Source organism: Astatotilapia calliptera, chromosome 20 (assembly GCF_964374335.1).
Source record: "Astatotilapia calliptera chromosome 20, fAstCal68.1, whole genome shotgun sequence".
NCBI classification, from domain to species: Eukaryota; Metazoa; Chordata; class Actinopteri; order Cichliformes; family Cichlidae; genus Astatotilapia; species Astatotilapia calliptera.
In genome coordinates this window covers 6,126,065-6,142,102 of record NC_137441.1, presented here as the reverse complement: position 1 = coordinate 6,142,102, position 16,038 = coordinate 6,126,065, and the positions used below count along the sequence as shown (strand labels likewise).

General features: G+C 41.5%; 2 protein-coding genes across 2 annotated transcripts; both read right to left on the bottom strand.

Annotated features, from left to right (window-relative positions):
* Positions 1-1,139: 1,139 nt before the first annotated feature.
* LOC113013487 (P2Y purinoceptor 1-like) lies at positions 1,140-2,679 on the bottom strand. Its single transcript, XM_026154433.2, has one exon. It carries the CDS (start codon positions 2,563-2,565, stop codon positions 1,615-1,617), a length of 951 nt encoding a protein of 316 aa, XP_026010218.2. The 5' UTR covers positions 2,566-2,679; the 3' UTR covers positions 1,140-1,614.
* A 4,135-nt stretch (positions 2,680-6,814) lies between these two features.
* On the bottom strand, positions 6,815-13,061 carry ccn5 (cellular communication network factor 5). Its single transcript, XM_026155327.2, has 5 exons — positions 12,887-13,061; positions 11,804-12,020; positions 11,117-11,365; positions 7,967-8,208; positions 6,815-7,200 (listed from the first exon to the last, which is right to left on the bottom strand). The coding sequence occupies exons 1-5, from the start codon at positions 12,947-12,949 to the stop codon at positions 6,913-6,915; spliced, it is 1,059 nt and encodes a 352-aa protein (XP_026011112.1). The 5' UTR covers positions 12,950-13,061; the 3' UTR covers positions 6,815-6,912.
* Between the last annotated feature and the right edge of the window lie 2,977 nt (positions 13,062-16,038).

Here is a 16,038-nt window from a genome sequence, read left to right as displayed (position 1 = left end):
TGCTTGAGGACGTTTCACCTCTCATCCGAGAGACTTCTTCAGTTCTAGGGTCAAATACTGGACTGGTGCTCTGTGACTCTCCACCATTTGACCCTAGAACTGAATAAGCTTCTCGGATTAGAGGTGAAGCTAAACCAAGTGACAAGAAAAACTATGGAAACTACATGAAAACAAAAACATGAATGAATTCAAAGTAGAATAATAATTCTAACACAACTCAGAATGGAAGAACATTAATAGAAAGAATAGTAAAACTCAACCTACAATAATAATTAAAACTAAAGCTGTGGAATAATAATTAAAAGCAAACTTAAAACTTTCAATAACAACCTGAAATCACAAAATAACCCATCAAGACTCACAGGCAATGACATATTTAGGACTTATGTTAAATTATGTTTTAGGTCATAAATGGTTTTAATTGCAGCTACTGTTGTGTGCAAAATTGCAGAATCTCCATAATAAATTTGTCTAAAAGTCATAGTTTTATCAAGAGTGAGTCTTTTTGACTGGGAAAAACATAAACCTGCCACTTTTACTTATCCAAAATGTCTGATGAGGTTCCTTTGCTGGAATGGAGCATTTTCTTTATTCCAAACATGATGCTGCTAATTTAAAGCAAATGACCTGCTAATTACAATATATTTGAAAATATCTCGACTTTAATGACAAAGTATAAAGTAGTATTGCTTCTGATAACAACCTCAGAGGCTTTAAACCTTTAGGGGTGCATTTACTTTGCTATCTGTGGTAAACGAACGTCTGTGTAACGTATACACCCATGGTGAGAGCGGAAAAACTGCGCGATCACTTCTTAGAGAGGAAAATAAATATAGGTGTTACCATAATTTTACATGAGATATCCTGTGGCATTTTAGAATAGAATAGAATAGAATTCAACTTTATTGTCATTGGACATGTCACTAGTACGAGGTAACGAAATGCAGTCAGAGGATATCATAATCGACTACATTATGGTTCTTTCACAAAAACTCTTGTGTATTCTTGCAATCTTAAATTGTATTCTTGAATTGATTTACCACCTTTAAAAATATTTGCAAAGCTGATTTTCCTCAAATATTTGAAACATTTAATTCAATTGCTGGAAATGTGTTGTACATAAAAAAACAAAAATGAGATCTAGACAAAACAGTTTATTTTACTGAAAAATAAATAAAAAGACAGAAAGCATCCACTATGCACTTACTATCAAAAATAAGGGAAATCTGAATAAAAATCATTTAATTATAGTTAGACAGCAGAACAACAATGAGGAGGCTTGAATTCAAATGCTCAAAGTATAGATATACAGTATATACAACATAATCAAAATTGACTTTCAGCGTGTGTACATACATGTGACATGCTGTTAACATTAACCTTCTATCAGCAGTGAAGCATGCAGCATCATATCCTGTTTGTTTTCACACATTCAAGCTGCAAACCTCCCATGCATGACACCATGCAACTACATCACAAATGCAATAACTCGTCTTTCAAGTATTTTTTAAGTATTATTTTTGCTTTTTAGTAAAAAGCAACATTTTTGTGTTTCTTACAAAAGTCTCAGATGAGTCTCAGATGAGGCGTACTCCTCATGTTCATCGGCACATTTCAAGTATCCGTGAGGTTAGAGGTGTACAGACTAGTGACAGCTTGGCGAGCTTGTTGGAGTAGCTGTCTGAGCTGAGAACAAACATCTTCACTTACATGCAGGTAAACTAGAGGATTGAGCGCACTGTTCAGACACACAAGGCCACGGCTTATCTGATGACCAATATAGACTCCATTAGACCATTTATGACATGTCCCCTTGATTACGCTTAGTCTTGACAAGAGGTTGAGATTTTTTAATATATGATAGGGGATGTAACAAACAGAGAACAGAAGAATCAAGATGAATAACAACTTTAAGCTTCTTTGTTTCAGTACTTCATCAATGTTATCATTGTGGCAGAGAACAGCAATCATATGTCCATAGCAGCTGAGGGTGATGAACAGGGGGATGCAAAATCCAGTGAGTGTCCGTCCCAAACTGTATTTCAGATAATCTTCAATGTACTTTTCAGAGGTGGTATCAAAACACTTCTTAGTATTGTTTATGGGTGATTTGGGGAAGAACATGTCTGGAAGACTTTGAACACTCACCAACAGCCAGACCATGACTGAGATAGCCACAGAATGAGTCACAGTTATTCTCCCCATCATCCTCATTGGATGGACAATAGCCAAGTACCTGTACACACTGATACAGGTGAGGAATCCAATGCTGCCGTATAAATTCAGGTTGAAGAAGAATCTTGTTGTCTTGCAAAAGGCTTCTCCAAAGATCCACTGATCACCCTTGAAGTAGTACACCATCAGAAAAGGGAGTGTGAGCAAATACAAAATGTCTGCAAGTCCAAGGTTGAAAACGAAAACAGAGACATTCCCCAGTTTCTCCCATTTCTGCAGCACTGACCTCAATCCCAGTCCGTTAGCCACCATGCCAGTGATGAATACTAAAATGTAGACAGGTGGCAGGAATTTTCCTGTAAAGTCAAAGCTGATGCAAGACTTGTTCATCGTGTCCTTGATAGCAGTCGGTACAATTCCTCCTCCTCGATGAGTGAGAGCCTTCACTGCACAGATCAAAGCACACACACATTTATACACTTCCTGAGTTGCGTCTGTGGGCTATGAGATAACTGACTCACCTCTTTCACTGAAAACAGGAAAATATAACCATGCAGAAGTGGCAGTTTTCACACGTTTATACACGCTGTTGTTTGCTCTCATCCTGACAAAGCCATATGAGAAGTGAAAAGTGAAATAAGTTCAGCTCTAGTTTTTAGCCTATGCTTCCACAGTCTGAATCTCTGGGTTTTCAACATTTATCTTATGCCTGTTCTACAGCGTGGTTCTGTCCTGCCTGTTTAGCAACAATGAGACTGCTATGCAACAGAAAATGACCACACAATTAGCTTGTAAAAGCAGTTTCAAAACTTAAATTAACATACCAGAAAATCATTTGTGTGGATGTTACTCTAACACATACTGCCCATATTGATACTGTCCCAGCCTTACCCCAATGGTAGTGTGTTCCCCCAGTAGCACACTGCTCCCCCATCTCCTTTGGGACCTGTGCATAGCACTGTGGGCAGACTTACAAAACAGAGAGAGGTCCACAGTGTACCCACAGTATAGCATGCATTTCCATTCTGCCCTTTGTCTTTGACACAGATGGCAGCAGATCTGGTGCAGTGCTAGCCCAGGTGATACCCGGCGGGGAGAAAGTGGTGGCATACCATAGTCGGGTCTTCAACAAAGCTGAATGCTGCTATTGTGTCACAAGGCGGGAGCTGCTCGCAGTGGTATGTGCCATACACCACTTTAAGTACTACCTCGGGGGCCTCCACTTTACGGTCAGAACTGACCATGCTGCCTTGCAATGGCTCATGCAGCTAGCACGCTGGATTGAGAAGCTGCAGGCTTATGATTTTGAGGTTGTACACAGACCTGGGGCCCAGCACAAAAATGCAGATGCGCTTTCCCGCAGACCCTGTGCCCAAGACGGATGCCACTACTGTGAGAGGAAGGAAGCTCAGGAGGAGGACCAATTGGTGCCCGATGTAAAGTGTGCTGTGACAGGGGTAGAGGAACGGCCATCGCCTCTGTCAGTGCGCCCCAGGGCAGCTGTGGCTACAATGTAGCTGCCATCACCAGTGTGTGAATGTGTGTGTGAATGGGTGAATGACTGAATGTAGTGTGAAGCACTTTGGGGTCCTTAGGGACTAGAAAAGCGCTATACAAATGCAGGCCATTTACCATCTGGTCAGAGGCTGGTTGCTGTGGATGCAACAGAGTAGAGACATCAATAGGAGGAGGATGCTGACATCAAACCAGTGCTTGGGTGAACTGAGGAACAGGGACAACCCCATGTTGTCACGGGCCACAAAGGGACTCTGGTCCATGTTTAATGCCTTGTGGCGGTACAATGGAGTGCTGCAAAAGGGCTGGAAGGAACCAGCTACTGGCAAGATGAGGTGGCAGTTGGTGGTCCCGCGGGCCCTGCAGGAGATGGTGCTTCGCGCAGTGTATGGGGCCCCAGGGTCTGGCCACTTTGGTGTCACCAAAACACTCCGCCGCCTCCGGCAGGAATTCTATTGGGCCCAACATAGGCGGGATGTAGAGGAGTTTTGCCGCTGCTGCGACAGCTGTACAGCCCAAAAGTGGCCTACAGCCAAATCCCATGCCCAACTGCAACAGTTTTCGGTAGGGTACCCTATGGAGAGGGTGGGGATGGACATTCAGGGTCCTTTTCCCCGCACAGAAAGGGGAAACCGCTGTATCCTCACAGCTATAGACTATTTCACAAAGTGGCCAGAGGCACACAGTTTACCTGACCAAGAGGCCAAGAAGATTGTGGATGCTCTGGTGGAGGGGATGTTCAGCAGATTTGGGGTGCCTGAAGTAATCCACACGGACCAGGGCAAGAACTTTGAGTCCCGTGTGTTTGCAGCCATGTGCGAGAAACTAGGCTCCCATAAGACCTGTACAACACCCCTCCACCCACAGAGTGATGGTCTCGTTGAGAGATTTAACCATACACTGGCAGAGCAACTGGCGCTAGTGACGGCTAAACATCAACGTGACTGGGACACTCATATTCCCCTGGTCCTCATGGCATATCATTCAAGACTCCACTTCGTGCTCCCCTGCCTCTTGATGTTGGCCAGGGAGATCCGGACTCCAGCGGAGATGATGATGGGCCGACCCCCCGATGCTGATGGGGATCAATCAGGTCCTGACTATGCGAGGAAGCTCCAGGATCGCATGGAGTCAGCTCATGACTTTGCTAGGAGGAAACTGATGAGTGCGGGGGTGCGGCAGAAGAGGAACTACGACGTCCATTCCAGAGGCCGACATTTTGACATCGGGGAACTGGTCTGGGTGTACAACCCCTATAGGAAAAAGGGTAGATGCCCTAAGCTGGACAGTGACTGGGTTGGACCCTGTAAGGTTCTGGAACGCCTGTGGGAAGTGGTGTATAGGGTACAACTGCCCCCAAGGGGACGGAGGGTCGCCCTGCACCGGGACAAACTGGCCCCCTATTGGGGCGCGGCCACTTCACTGGGATAATAGGGTGGGCCACGGACAGATCTGGACTCCACCCCTACAGACTCCACCACCATTGTGACACACAATGATGGTGGCCAGTCAATCAGATCAGCTACCAGTGACAGAGAGTCTGGAGGAGAGCATGTGTGTGGTTGGCTGAGAGTGTTTGGGGGGCGGGTGTTAGAGAATGTTGTTGTGGGTGTGTGCGGAAAAAAGGAGCGAGAGTCAGGGGGGGTTGTTTTGATTCTGGAGACTGCATTTTTCCCTGTCGTTTTGTTGTTGGCTACAGCCCACAGTAGCCTTTGTTACTATTCTTAATAAACACCGGTAACCGGAACACCGATCGTGTCTGTCTTCTGTCGGAGGGACGCTACAAGATAATTGGACTTTTAATAGAGATCACGTTCACTTTTTTCATTTCAGAATGTATCTTTATATTCAGCTGCTCATGAACCCACAACATCCTTATATCCACCACTGTAGCTTTCTAAGCATACTAGGTATTTTTAAGTGAGACTGAAAAAAACCCTTAAAGGAACAATAAAGAAATATAACACATTAAGCCAGTATCATAATAAGAGTTATTAAAAGTTAAATTTATCCACAAAGCTGCAAAAGGATTTTCTTGTTGATTTTAGTGTGTATATTGGTGTGCTACAAGCAAGTTTTAACAGCTCATCAGCAGCAGAAAGTCATGACAGATGAAGTGACATAATTAAAAGCTACAGTTTGAACAATGTAACTATTTATACAAACATAATAAACACAAAAAGCACAAAATCCAGTGGGAGTAAAAATACAGGGCATACTTTAAAAAAATCACTATACACGAGACACCTCTTTACAGTTATTTACATCAGAATAATAAATGAAAGTGCAATGTAATCCCATTATGCCACACACACACACACACACACACACACACACACACACACACACACACACACACACACACACACACACACAAAGTTCAAAAGTTAAAAGCTGCATTGCTCACGTCAGAGAATATCTAGAAATTGTCATTACAAAAGTTGTAATCGTTCTGTGGGTTATGTCTTTAACAAATACATATTTCTACATCACTGAAAGTTGAATTTATAGACACAAGTTACAAGTTAGAAATAAAAAAATCAGTCTTTAAAAGTATGTTCATGACCAGTTGACATCATGGTCAACTGTCTTTAAGTTATAATATAGATTTTAGGTGACATGCTTCTCTTTTTACAGGCCAGATTTCAACAATATTGGATGAGTTTAATTTGATCCATTTTCCCAAAACTGAATTATAGTATATCTACGTAGTGTTTAACTTTAGCCTAAAGATTTGGGAAAAGTCAAGATGTTTTCAGTGATTTTAAAATATTGCTTTTGATATCCAAGGCGAAACATTATTGGGAATCACTGTACTGAACAATTCTGGGAGGAAAAAAGAAACCAAATCAGTGCACATCTGAAAGTTATTTGTAAAAGTATTTCTAGAACTTACTTTGTGAGTTATACATGTATATTACAGTCCCTAGCTCTCCTACATTTATGTTTCTTTTCTCCCTTTCTTGTAAAACACGTCTACTTGTTTTCTATTGACTCTCAGATGAAGTCACAAACTGGCAGAATGATGCTTTCCAGAAGTTGTGAGCTGTAAATAAGTGCAGACATATTCATCCAAAATCACAGTTTTCTAAAATAATAATATTCTCTTTCAGTGTCCATTTGTTGTTTACGTCAATCCACCTGGGGATACTTTTATTGTGAAGCCATTGAAACATTCACTGAAGTCTATAGTTTTAGTGAGTCCGTGCTCTTACACACTGATCAGGGTCTGTATCCCCACAGAGCGGGATTTGTAAAAGGTGCATAGGGGCAGTTATTATGACAGGCGCATGACTGGATCATCATTACAGCTCGTTGCAGCAGTCTGCCAGTGGGACATCGGAAGGTCACCTCAGCAGTGCTGGTTTGGTAAGGTGTGCAGCATCGCGAGTCAGTGCACTGACCACAGTAACGGACTCGGTAGGCATGAGTGCTGTAGCAGCCCTGGTGAACTAGCCGAATGGGTCCCGGTGACGTGTAGCTGGCCTTGCAATTTCCTTTCTGTCCCCACTGAAACAACAGTGAGAAGAAGAAAAATCAGGTAATCAGTGTAATGATTCAGTAAGGCTAAAGATTCAAGATGTTTAGGTAGACTTCATGACAATATGCATTTTTTAATATATTTTATCTGCACATCAGTAACATAGGCCTACAAAACCTCTAAAAACTCTCTAGAGCCTCAAAGCCTCTAAAAATAATTGATGGTAAAAACAGTGGTTAAAAAAAAAGGTCAGTGAAAGGTTGTAGTTCAGTTAGTTAACGAGTATAAACATTGACTGCAGATTTACAGGAAGGCCGACTCCACTCTGCTGCACGAAAGTGGGACCCACAGTTTTTCAGTGACTAGTGGGAACTACTTTATAAAGTCCCTTTTAGTACTTTTAACACTGAAATGTTTAATTTTTTTTTAATGTAGTCTGGGTTTAGAGGAACCCCTCCCCCATCTGATTGATGAAATCTGTTTCAGTATCATTCTGTGTCAAAAGGCAGACGAGAGAAACGAAACAAAAAGTAGAATTGTTCTGTCACAGCTTCATTGTGGTGTCTAACTAGACAGATTCTTATCATTGTTTTCGTAGTTGCCTTAAAATGTCTTTTTACCTTTTGTGATATTGTGTTAAAAATGATGACATGTCTCTGCATACTTTGTGTGACCCGGTGAACTTTCTCGTTACAGTTTTGAAAGAAGCTATACGTGAAACTGAAATCAAAGGTAAAACCTGACAGTACGTGTAAATGTACACATTTACAGGATGTGGGTTTTGTTAGCGCTCACCATGGGCTTCCTTGGGGCCGGCTGGAAAGTGTGGCAAGGTCGCACCTTACACAGGCGAGTTTCTATTTCCAGTTTGCATGCAGGATTCTGGTTAGAAACCCGTGTGGAGACCCCCGCCCCACAGCTCTGGGAACAGGCACTCCACTGGGTGCTCTGCTCTACACAAGAGGAGGCAGGCGAAAACTTGTTGTTTTGAAGGTGATGCCTCTGCAAAGATGGCCATAACTGATCCGGTTTCATTGCTGGGTGGGGAGGGAAACCAAACAAACCAATGAGTACAATAAGATGAAAATTCATGTCCAACGTTCATGTTGCGTTAAGTAGACAAATGTGATTCTAGTCTTTGTGAAAATTTAGCACTTATTAAACTTCTTAATGAAAGTTTTAATTAATCAATAAATGTATTTATCTATTCATTTACTTTAATAAAGCTTATTACCTGTTTTCTTAGCATATAAACTATATAAAGTATTGCAATTATCTATGCATAGTGTGTTACACCCACTACTCCAACACCATTGTGAAGTTTGCTGACGACACAGTGGTGTTGGGTGCCATCTCCAACAACGATGAGGCGGCCTACACGGACGAAGTGAAGAATCTGGCATCATGGTGCCAGGACAACCATCTCCAGCTGAACGTCAGCAAGACCAAGGAGCTGGTGGTGGACTTCAGAAGGAGTCAGCACAGAGACTACAAGCCCATTATCATCAATGGCGCTCCAGTGGAGAGGGTGCAGTCCTTCAAGTATCTTGGTGTCCACATCTCCTCAGACCTGACATGGGCTGCCCACATTCAGGTCCAGACCAAAAAGGCTAGGCAGCGCCTGTACCACCTACGACAACTGAGGAAGTTCAGGGTCTCTCCAAAGATCCTCAGGATTTTCTATACAGGCGCTGTGGAGAGCATCCTCACACAGGACATGACATCGTGGTTTGGGAACAGCTGTGTGAAGGACCAAAAAGCTCTCCAGAGAGTGATCCGCACAGCAGAACGCTGCTGCAGGATTGCTCTCCCCCCGCTTCAGGACACCTACACCAGGAGATGCCGGACTAGAGCAGCGCAGATACTGAAGGACCCGTCCCATCCTGGCAACAAACTGTTCCAACTTCTGCAATCTGGTAGAAGGTTCCGCATCATCCGGGCAAGGACAGAGAGACTCAAGAGGAGCTTCTTCTACACAGATGCCGTTCTTCATGTGCCCTGATGGGCTGTTTTTATTTTAATCTGGGCAACTTTTTTTTTTCATTTATAGTAAGTGTATTATAATGAGCAGCTTTTTCCTTTACGGTAGTCAATTATCACATGATACTGCTCAGCCAATCAAATCATTTAGCACGGGGAAAACAGCTTACTGAGTAGACGTGATGCAGAACAGGAAACTGAGAGTAGAAGGGGTAAAGCTGAGATGATTTATATGTAGAAGCTAAGAAGAAAAAACAGAAGGGGGGACTCAAACTACACCTTTCATTATTTTTAAATCAGTTTATTTGAAGACAACTTTATCAAAAGCTCTTTCTCATTATTGAATGCAAACTTTATTATGCTTGGAATTAGCAAAGAACTTTTTAGTATTATATTATTATTAGAATAAGATAATAGTAAAGATTGTTGAAATACTGTTGAATTGTATTTTCTTTTGTGTGACAGTTCCTGACTATATACTGGCATCGATACAACTGTGTACTGCATACTTCAAAATATATTGCATTTACTTAGAGTGTGGGACTTTATGATGTTGTGGACCCTTGTTTGAGGAAATTTTCTCAGTGGACCTCCTTAAATTTCAATTGAATATCCCTGCTCTTGCTGAAGTGATTAATCACTGTGGGATCCTGCTTTGAGGTGGCCTATTGCTAACTACCTGAGCTGCTGAGCTACACAAATACTGGAAATGCATCAAACCTTTAGATCAAATTCTAAATGCACCAAAACTAAAACAACAACAATCTGAGACTGCATCATTTCATCAATGCTGACGATTCCCTACCTACCATACAGGAATTTAGTCCTGAAACCAGGATATCTAGATGCAAATGAGTTTGGCATATTTTAGGGAAAATGAAAACCATCTCTCTAAGTTTTTATTTAAATTTGTGTCAAATCTTGCCAACTGCAATAATCCTTCCAACTCTAAAAGTTACTTTTAAGTTGGGCAAATCCCCACGTTTGCCAAAACGTTCATGGAGATCTTTTCATAACTTCTGAATAATCACACTACCAAACAAACAACTACCAGTGCAGAACTGTTCACAATCTAAGCAGCTGACTCCTCTCATTACCTCAGCACTTACATATTTATGGTGATCAGCCTGCTTATATAGCTTCCTCTTAATCCAGCTTCCCAACAGAGTTTGAAAACCTTTATTTTAAAGTAAAGTAAAATGGATCCTGTTTGGACTTTTTCACCTCTCTGGTTCTTTTTTTTGCTCACATCAAATTTTAAAGCTACATTTAGTGCATTTTTGTGCAAATAAAAGCCACAGAACTAACACATAGAAGTCATAATAACCGGCTAACTTTCAACGATGACACAGTAGGTTTTGTATCGAAGCACAAAATGTTCCTTTGCTGTTCTCATAACTTAGTTTGAGTCAGACAGTGTTTGGAATTCCAGATGTTTTCAGACTGGCTTCATTTCCCCAACACCCATCTCATGTGCTCACACACTCCCCCTTTAATGAAGTAATGAGGTCTTGACATGGCTTCATATATTTAATTGTCACACAGCTTTGGTTGTTGTTATGAAACTGAGAAGCATGGTGACTGAGGGGAAAAAGGATGTTTTCACCCACAAAAATGTGGTTTATATTTGGATTTGGGGAGTTTTCCTTTGGCTTGACACACCCCGTTTAATGCACAAATACTCCAGTAAAAACTTCCAGACATGACCGCCGGTAACAAAGCTCATAAAAAGGAATGAAGGATTATATTACATATGGATTGATCATCAGTGAGGAGCAACTAAGACTCATACGCTACATGAACATACGTTTGGCACTAGAATCCAGACACTGGAAAATATGTTGTAGACATCCAGCTCTGATGTCAGGAAAATTTAAAGGAATCATTAAACATGTCAGGCTAGCTCTTTTCCCCACCTGTAAAACATCAAAATACATCTGTATCAGAGAGTCATGCATCCATTACCTGTAATTGCATCCTGAATGACCGTGTTTTCAAGGTTTTCACACACCCATTCCTTGCAGCATTTCCCAGGTAGTCGGATGTATTGTGGGTTGGGACAGTCTGGAGTGGGAAGACGAGCATTCAGTGGACAAGCTGGCACGCAGGTCACCCCGCCCCCCCTGCAGCGGCAGTAAGTGTCACAGGAGGGCTGGAACGACTGCCCCTCCTGGTAAAAGATCCCACTGACCTCACAGCCCAGATCCTTCTGACCTGTTAGAAACACAGACGTTGTCTTTGCTTATCCATTGATGTGGAAACTTAATCAGGAAATGGACAGATTAAGTTAGGTGGAAGAAGCAGAAGAAAACAAGAGAGAGGTGAGGACACAGGAGCTGCTGTCCCTGCAAGTGCTTGCATCACTTTATGGAAAAGCAAGTCTCTTCAGTGAGACACTGTTAAGTTGTTTTTCATTTGGAGTGTTGTCTCTGCAATTTATCATGCTCATGGGTAATTATTACAGGAAATGTGTCAAGAGCAGTCCTGAATCCACTCAGCTAAGCAGACTCTAACATTAAGTGTCAGTCTGTGTGTCCCAGTCATGCAAACTGGCTGAGGCTCTATCTACTCCCTCCCTATGTGTCCTCCACCCTTATAGCCTACCCACACAGACATGGGCCTGGTTGTTTGCTTGTTAGAAGTGACACTCACTGACACACTCCCCAGGTAACCCAGGGAAGCTGGCGCTGTAGTCGCACTGAAGCCCTCGCAGGTTGTCACAGGGAAACATCTCAGTACAGGACTCGCCTAGTTGCCGGGCACACACCTGGCAACACCGGCAGCCATCCAGCACCAGGGGTACTCCTGTGGGGCACTGAGGGACAGGATTGGGGCAAAGGCATGGCCTGTCACACAACTGGCACAGCACCTGGAGGAGCAAGAAAAATAAGTTAGAAGGTATGACAATACGACAAAACCTGAAAAGATGAGAGAAAATCATCATAAATCAGTCTTCTGATGTTATGATCATTCCAGTACCAAAATTATTACTCTCATTCCTTAAGAAAAGAAGCAAAGAAAATATTATAAGCATTCTCAGAAGCTGAATCGGTATCCAACGCAATAAAGCACTGCTTCCAATTACATGTGTCTGAAGGAGCCAAAACACAGGCGAGGTCTGGCCAAGTCCACTTTCACTTTACAAGAGAAGCCTTCAAGGTTTTACAACAAAGTTACTGTAAAGAAATGCAGTCAACAACTTTTCAAATACATAACTGCAAAAAAACACAGGTGGGACTTCTTATTCATATTTTACATCATATTCAAGGGAAAAAATGTAGTCCCCCCTTTTATGTTGTAAGAGTTTTCTGTCTGTATTTGTGATGTTACCATAACACTGAATGTCTACTGGTTTCTAACAGTCGGCTACACAAAACGAGGAGGTTGATGACAAGTAAAGTGTGATTTCACTTCAATTTCTGGCATTTGATCAACCAAAAAAAGACATTAACAACTAGGTAAAAATAAAAATATTAACAACAGTCTTGCTTGTCTAATACATCACCTTTTCTTGATGGATGACTTTAATCATCTCATCTTTATTTCAAATCATTGTAATAAAATCAAGGCAAATGTCGTCTTTCTTTCAGAAAACATTAACAAATACTTTAAAAAGGAAATGTGTTGATCAATGAAGGAAGAAAACAAACAATTCAGCATTACATACCTACAATACTCTCTGATAAAAGTCTCATTCAGAATCGATTACTGTAAATAAGCTGGAGGAGGCCTCACCTGTGTAGTCACACACAGCAGTACAGCCAAAGCAATCACACAGTCACACAGTTGTCGGTCCATGGGGGCTTGTGTTGCTGATGGAGCTCGGTCTGTCTCAGTGAACTGTGTGACGGTGTGGTGTGACCAGTGCAGCTGTTTGCTAACTGCTCCTTCTTGCACCGCCTGACATTTATAAAGTCTGGACGCTGATGTCACGGGCTGACTACTGTGTAAACAGCAACTGGACTAGTATCAGATGTTTTACATTCCTCCTCCCTGCTGCCCATTTCCACTTCCATACACACACTCTTTTTCCTCTCCTCCCTCTCTTTCCAGTCTTGCGGGGTTCTAAGTTTGCACAGCTTCACATAAGCTAAGGAGAGAAAAATACATTAGCAAGGTTGTCAACAAGTCAAACAACTTCCAGGGCTTTTGTGGTAACAATTCTGATTTAAGTGGAGAAGAATTTATGTAGCTTATGTTTACATAATCTGCTGGTCAGTCAGATATAGTTCATCTTTTCACAGAATGAATATAGAGCAGATATTTTCACGGTTTTTCATACCCAGATCCCTCAAATGCTTGTGAAGCCCAAATATGTTGAGTAGTCAGACTTAAAAGAGACTTAATCCTTCTCTTAGCTGTGGTTTCCATGGTGTAAAGGTGGCATGTCTGAGGTTTGCATGAATTTGAATCATTGTGATCTCTTGTGAGAGAAAATGAATGGGAACCTGAAGGCAAAAAGCAGAAAGAAAAGTGGCAGATGAGACAAATTCAGTTTAGCTTGAATACGAAGTACATGAAGTACTAACCAGGAATTTGAAACGTGAGGCTTATTTGAAATCACTATGATGGTGTTGTTCTTAAACATCATAATTAACGTCAGGACAGGACCATCACTGCAAGCATGTTAATGTGATGTAATACCTTTGTGACCTGTGGAAAAACACAGCAGCTGCAAAACGTTTTGGCAGAAACACTTTAAATCCAAAAACCTTTCTGATGTCTATTGAGGTGATATAAAGAGCAACAAAAAGTTAGTGTAAGAGTCAGAATGTGGTGGATAAACAATTCCATTTCATTTGGGAAACTGGACAAAAAGGTCAGCGGAGATTTTTGTTGACTTCCTCTTTTTCAATATTATTTTCATTTTCAGTTGCAGTTTCGTTATGTTCAAGCAAACAAAGCCCAGAAGTTTGAACTAAAATAAACATTTTAACAAATCCCAAATGTGTTGGAAAGTCAACTTCACGCTCACTCACACCCAACACAGTTTCAAAAAGTTTTAAGACTAGTTTTAGATGAAGTATTTTTCATCATTTACAAAGCTGTGACATCACAACAACCATTTGGTCAAATTCACCTGTGAGACTTGAGCAGTTTTAAGTCTTATGTTCCAGGAATGACACCAACATGGTCATAACAGACTGTAACAAATGAATGAATATGGAATTGCAAAAACAACCAAAACAAAACTGCAGTGAGCCAATATTCAGAAATACCCATTTTAGAAAACACAGCCTCTCAGCAGAAATAAATATGTTTACAGCCTAACACAAAAAGTCACTTTGCATTTTAGCTGCACAGCTCAGGTCGAGTGGTTTAGAGATAAAGAAGAGTTGCTTTGGACATATGCAGAGGATGGACACTGGATGCACTAGGCCAGGGGTCTCGAACTCCAGGTCTTGAGGGCCGGTGTCCTGCAGGTTTTAGATCTCACCCTAGGTCAACACACCTGAATCAAATGATTTGTTCATTACCAGGCCTCTGGAGAACTTCAAGACATGTTGAGGAGGTCACTTAGCTATTTAAATCAGCTGTGTTGGATCGAGGACTTCAGGACACTGGCCCTCGAGGCCTGGAGTTTGTGACCCCTGCACCAGGCAAAGGATGTTGACTACAGAGCTGTTAAGCAGGAGGAAAAGAGGAAGACCCCAAAGAAGGTTTATAAAATTCAGGAGGCTATGCAGAGGGTTAGATAGAGCTGGAGGCAGATGATCCATCATGGTGACCTCTAAAGTGAAGCTGTATCACAGGGTAAGCCCTTTATCACCCTTGCTAACTCTAAACCAGGGGTGGGCAACTCCAGGTCTTGAGGGCCGGTGTCCCTGGAGGTTTTAGATGTGTCCTTGAACCAACACAGCTGATTTAAATGGCTAAATGACCTCCTCAACATGCCCTGAAGTTCTCCGGAGGCCTGGTAACGAACTAATCATGTGATTCAGGTGTGTTGACCCAAGGTGAGATCTAAAACCTGCAGGACACCGGCCCTCGAGGCCTGGAATTGCCCACCCCTGCTCTAAACGGTACTATCTTTCACAAAATAAACATCAACATTTCTGATAAGACTTAGACCATGAACTCATTAGGAACCTTTCAGATATCTGTACAACAAGATTTTATTTTGAAACTGGAAGTTTTGCCCCTGTCAACCATTAGAAAGAATCCAGTTTTAAGACACTTCCCCATTAATTAGGGCTATAACTCGTGTTACAATTCACTCTGAGAGGACATGAGCAAGCAAAACCACCAAGTTACTGGTTAGACATGATTCATAACCACAATCGTTACATCATGATGGCAGCAAAAGTAAAATCAGCAGATTACCAAAGCAATTAAAAAACTGTTTAGTAACCAAGTTGGTTTCAGTTTTTTTTCTCCAATCCTTCATGCCAGTGTGGTGATATTTCCCTGGGTAAGCAGGAGCTTTGACCTGTTTCTACAGCAACGTTAAGAACATATCTCACAAAATTGACATTAAATTAAAAAAACATTTTTTACCACTATTATATACACAAATTATAACAATTATTCGTGTTGTGGCCACATTTGTAAAAAAAAATATAGCAAAAAGATTGCAGACAGTCATCAATTGAAAGTAATTCATCATTATAAAAGAATTCAGTCTAAGGTAAACTAGGAACAGATGACTAAGATTCAACAGTACCCATTTCTCACATGCCTGGACGGTTATGCTAGATGAAAATCAGTGATTCATCAGGAAGAAATCACTATGTGTGCTTAATTTCATTTGGATGTTGAAATGTTAAGTCTGAATCAAGAAGTTTTGTTTTGATTCTAGAAATAAATATAATTTGTTTTTATAGCACTGTTACACAAAATATAACAACAACACAGTCAAAGCCACAGCGTCCCTTGACCTAAACAAA

What these genes read in the sequence shown, in the direction of transcription:
- LOC113013487 (XM_026154433.2), bottom strand. Translation starts at nt 2,565, where the DNA reads ATGAACAAGTCTTGCATCAGCTTTGACTTTACAGGAAAATTCCTGCCA.
- ccn5 (XM_026155327.2), bottom strand. Translation starts at nt 12,949, where the DNA reads ATGGACCGACAACTGTGTGACTGTGTGATTGCTTTGGCTGTACTGCTG. An exon ending in TGCTGTGTGTGACTACACAG is followed by an intron (nt 12,021 to 12,886) that starts GTGAGGCCTCCT and finishes TTGCTCCTCCAG; the next exon opens with GTGCTGTGCCAGTTGTGTGA. An exon ending in GTTACCTGGGGAGTGTGTCA is followed by an intron (nt 11,366 to 11,803) that starts GTGAGTGTCACT and finishes TGTTTCTAACAG; the next exon opens with GTCAGAAGGATCTGGGCTGT.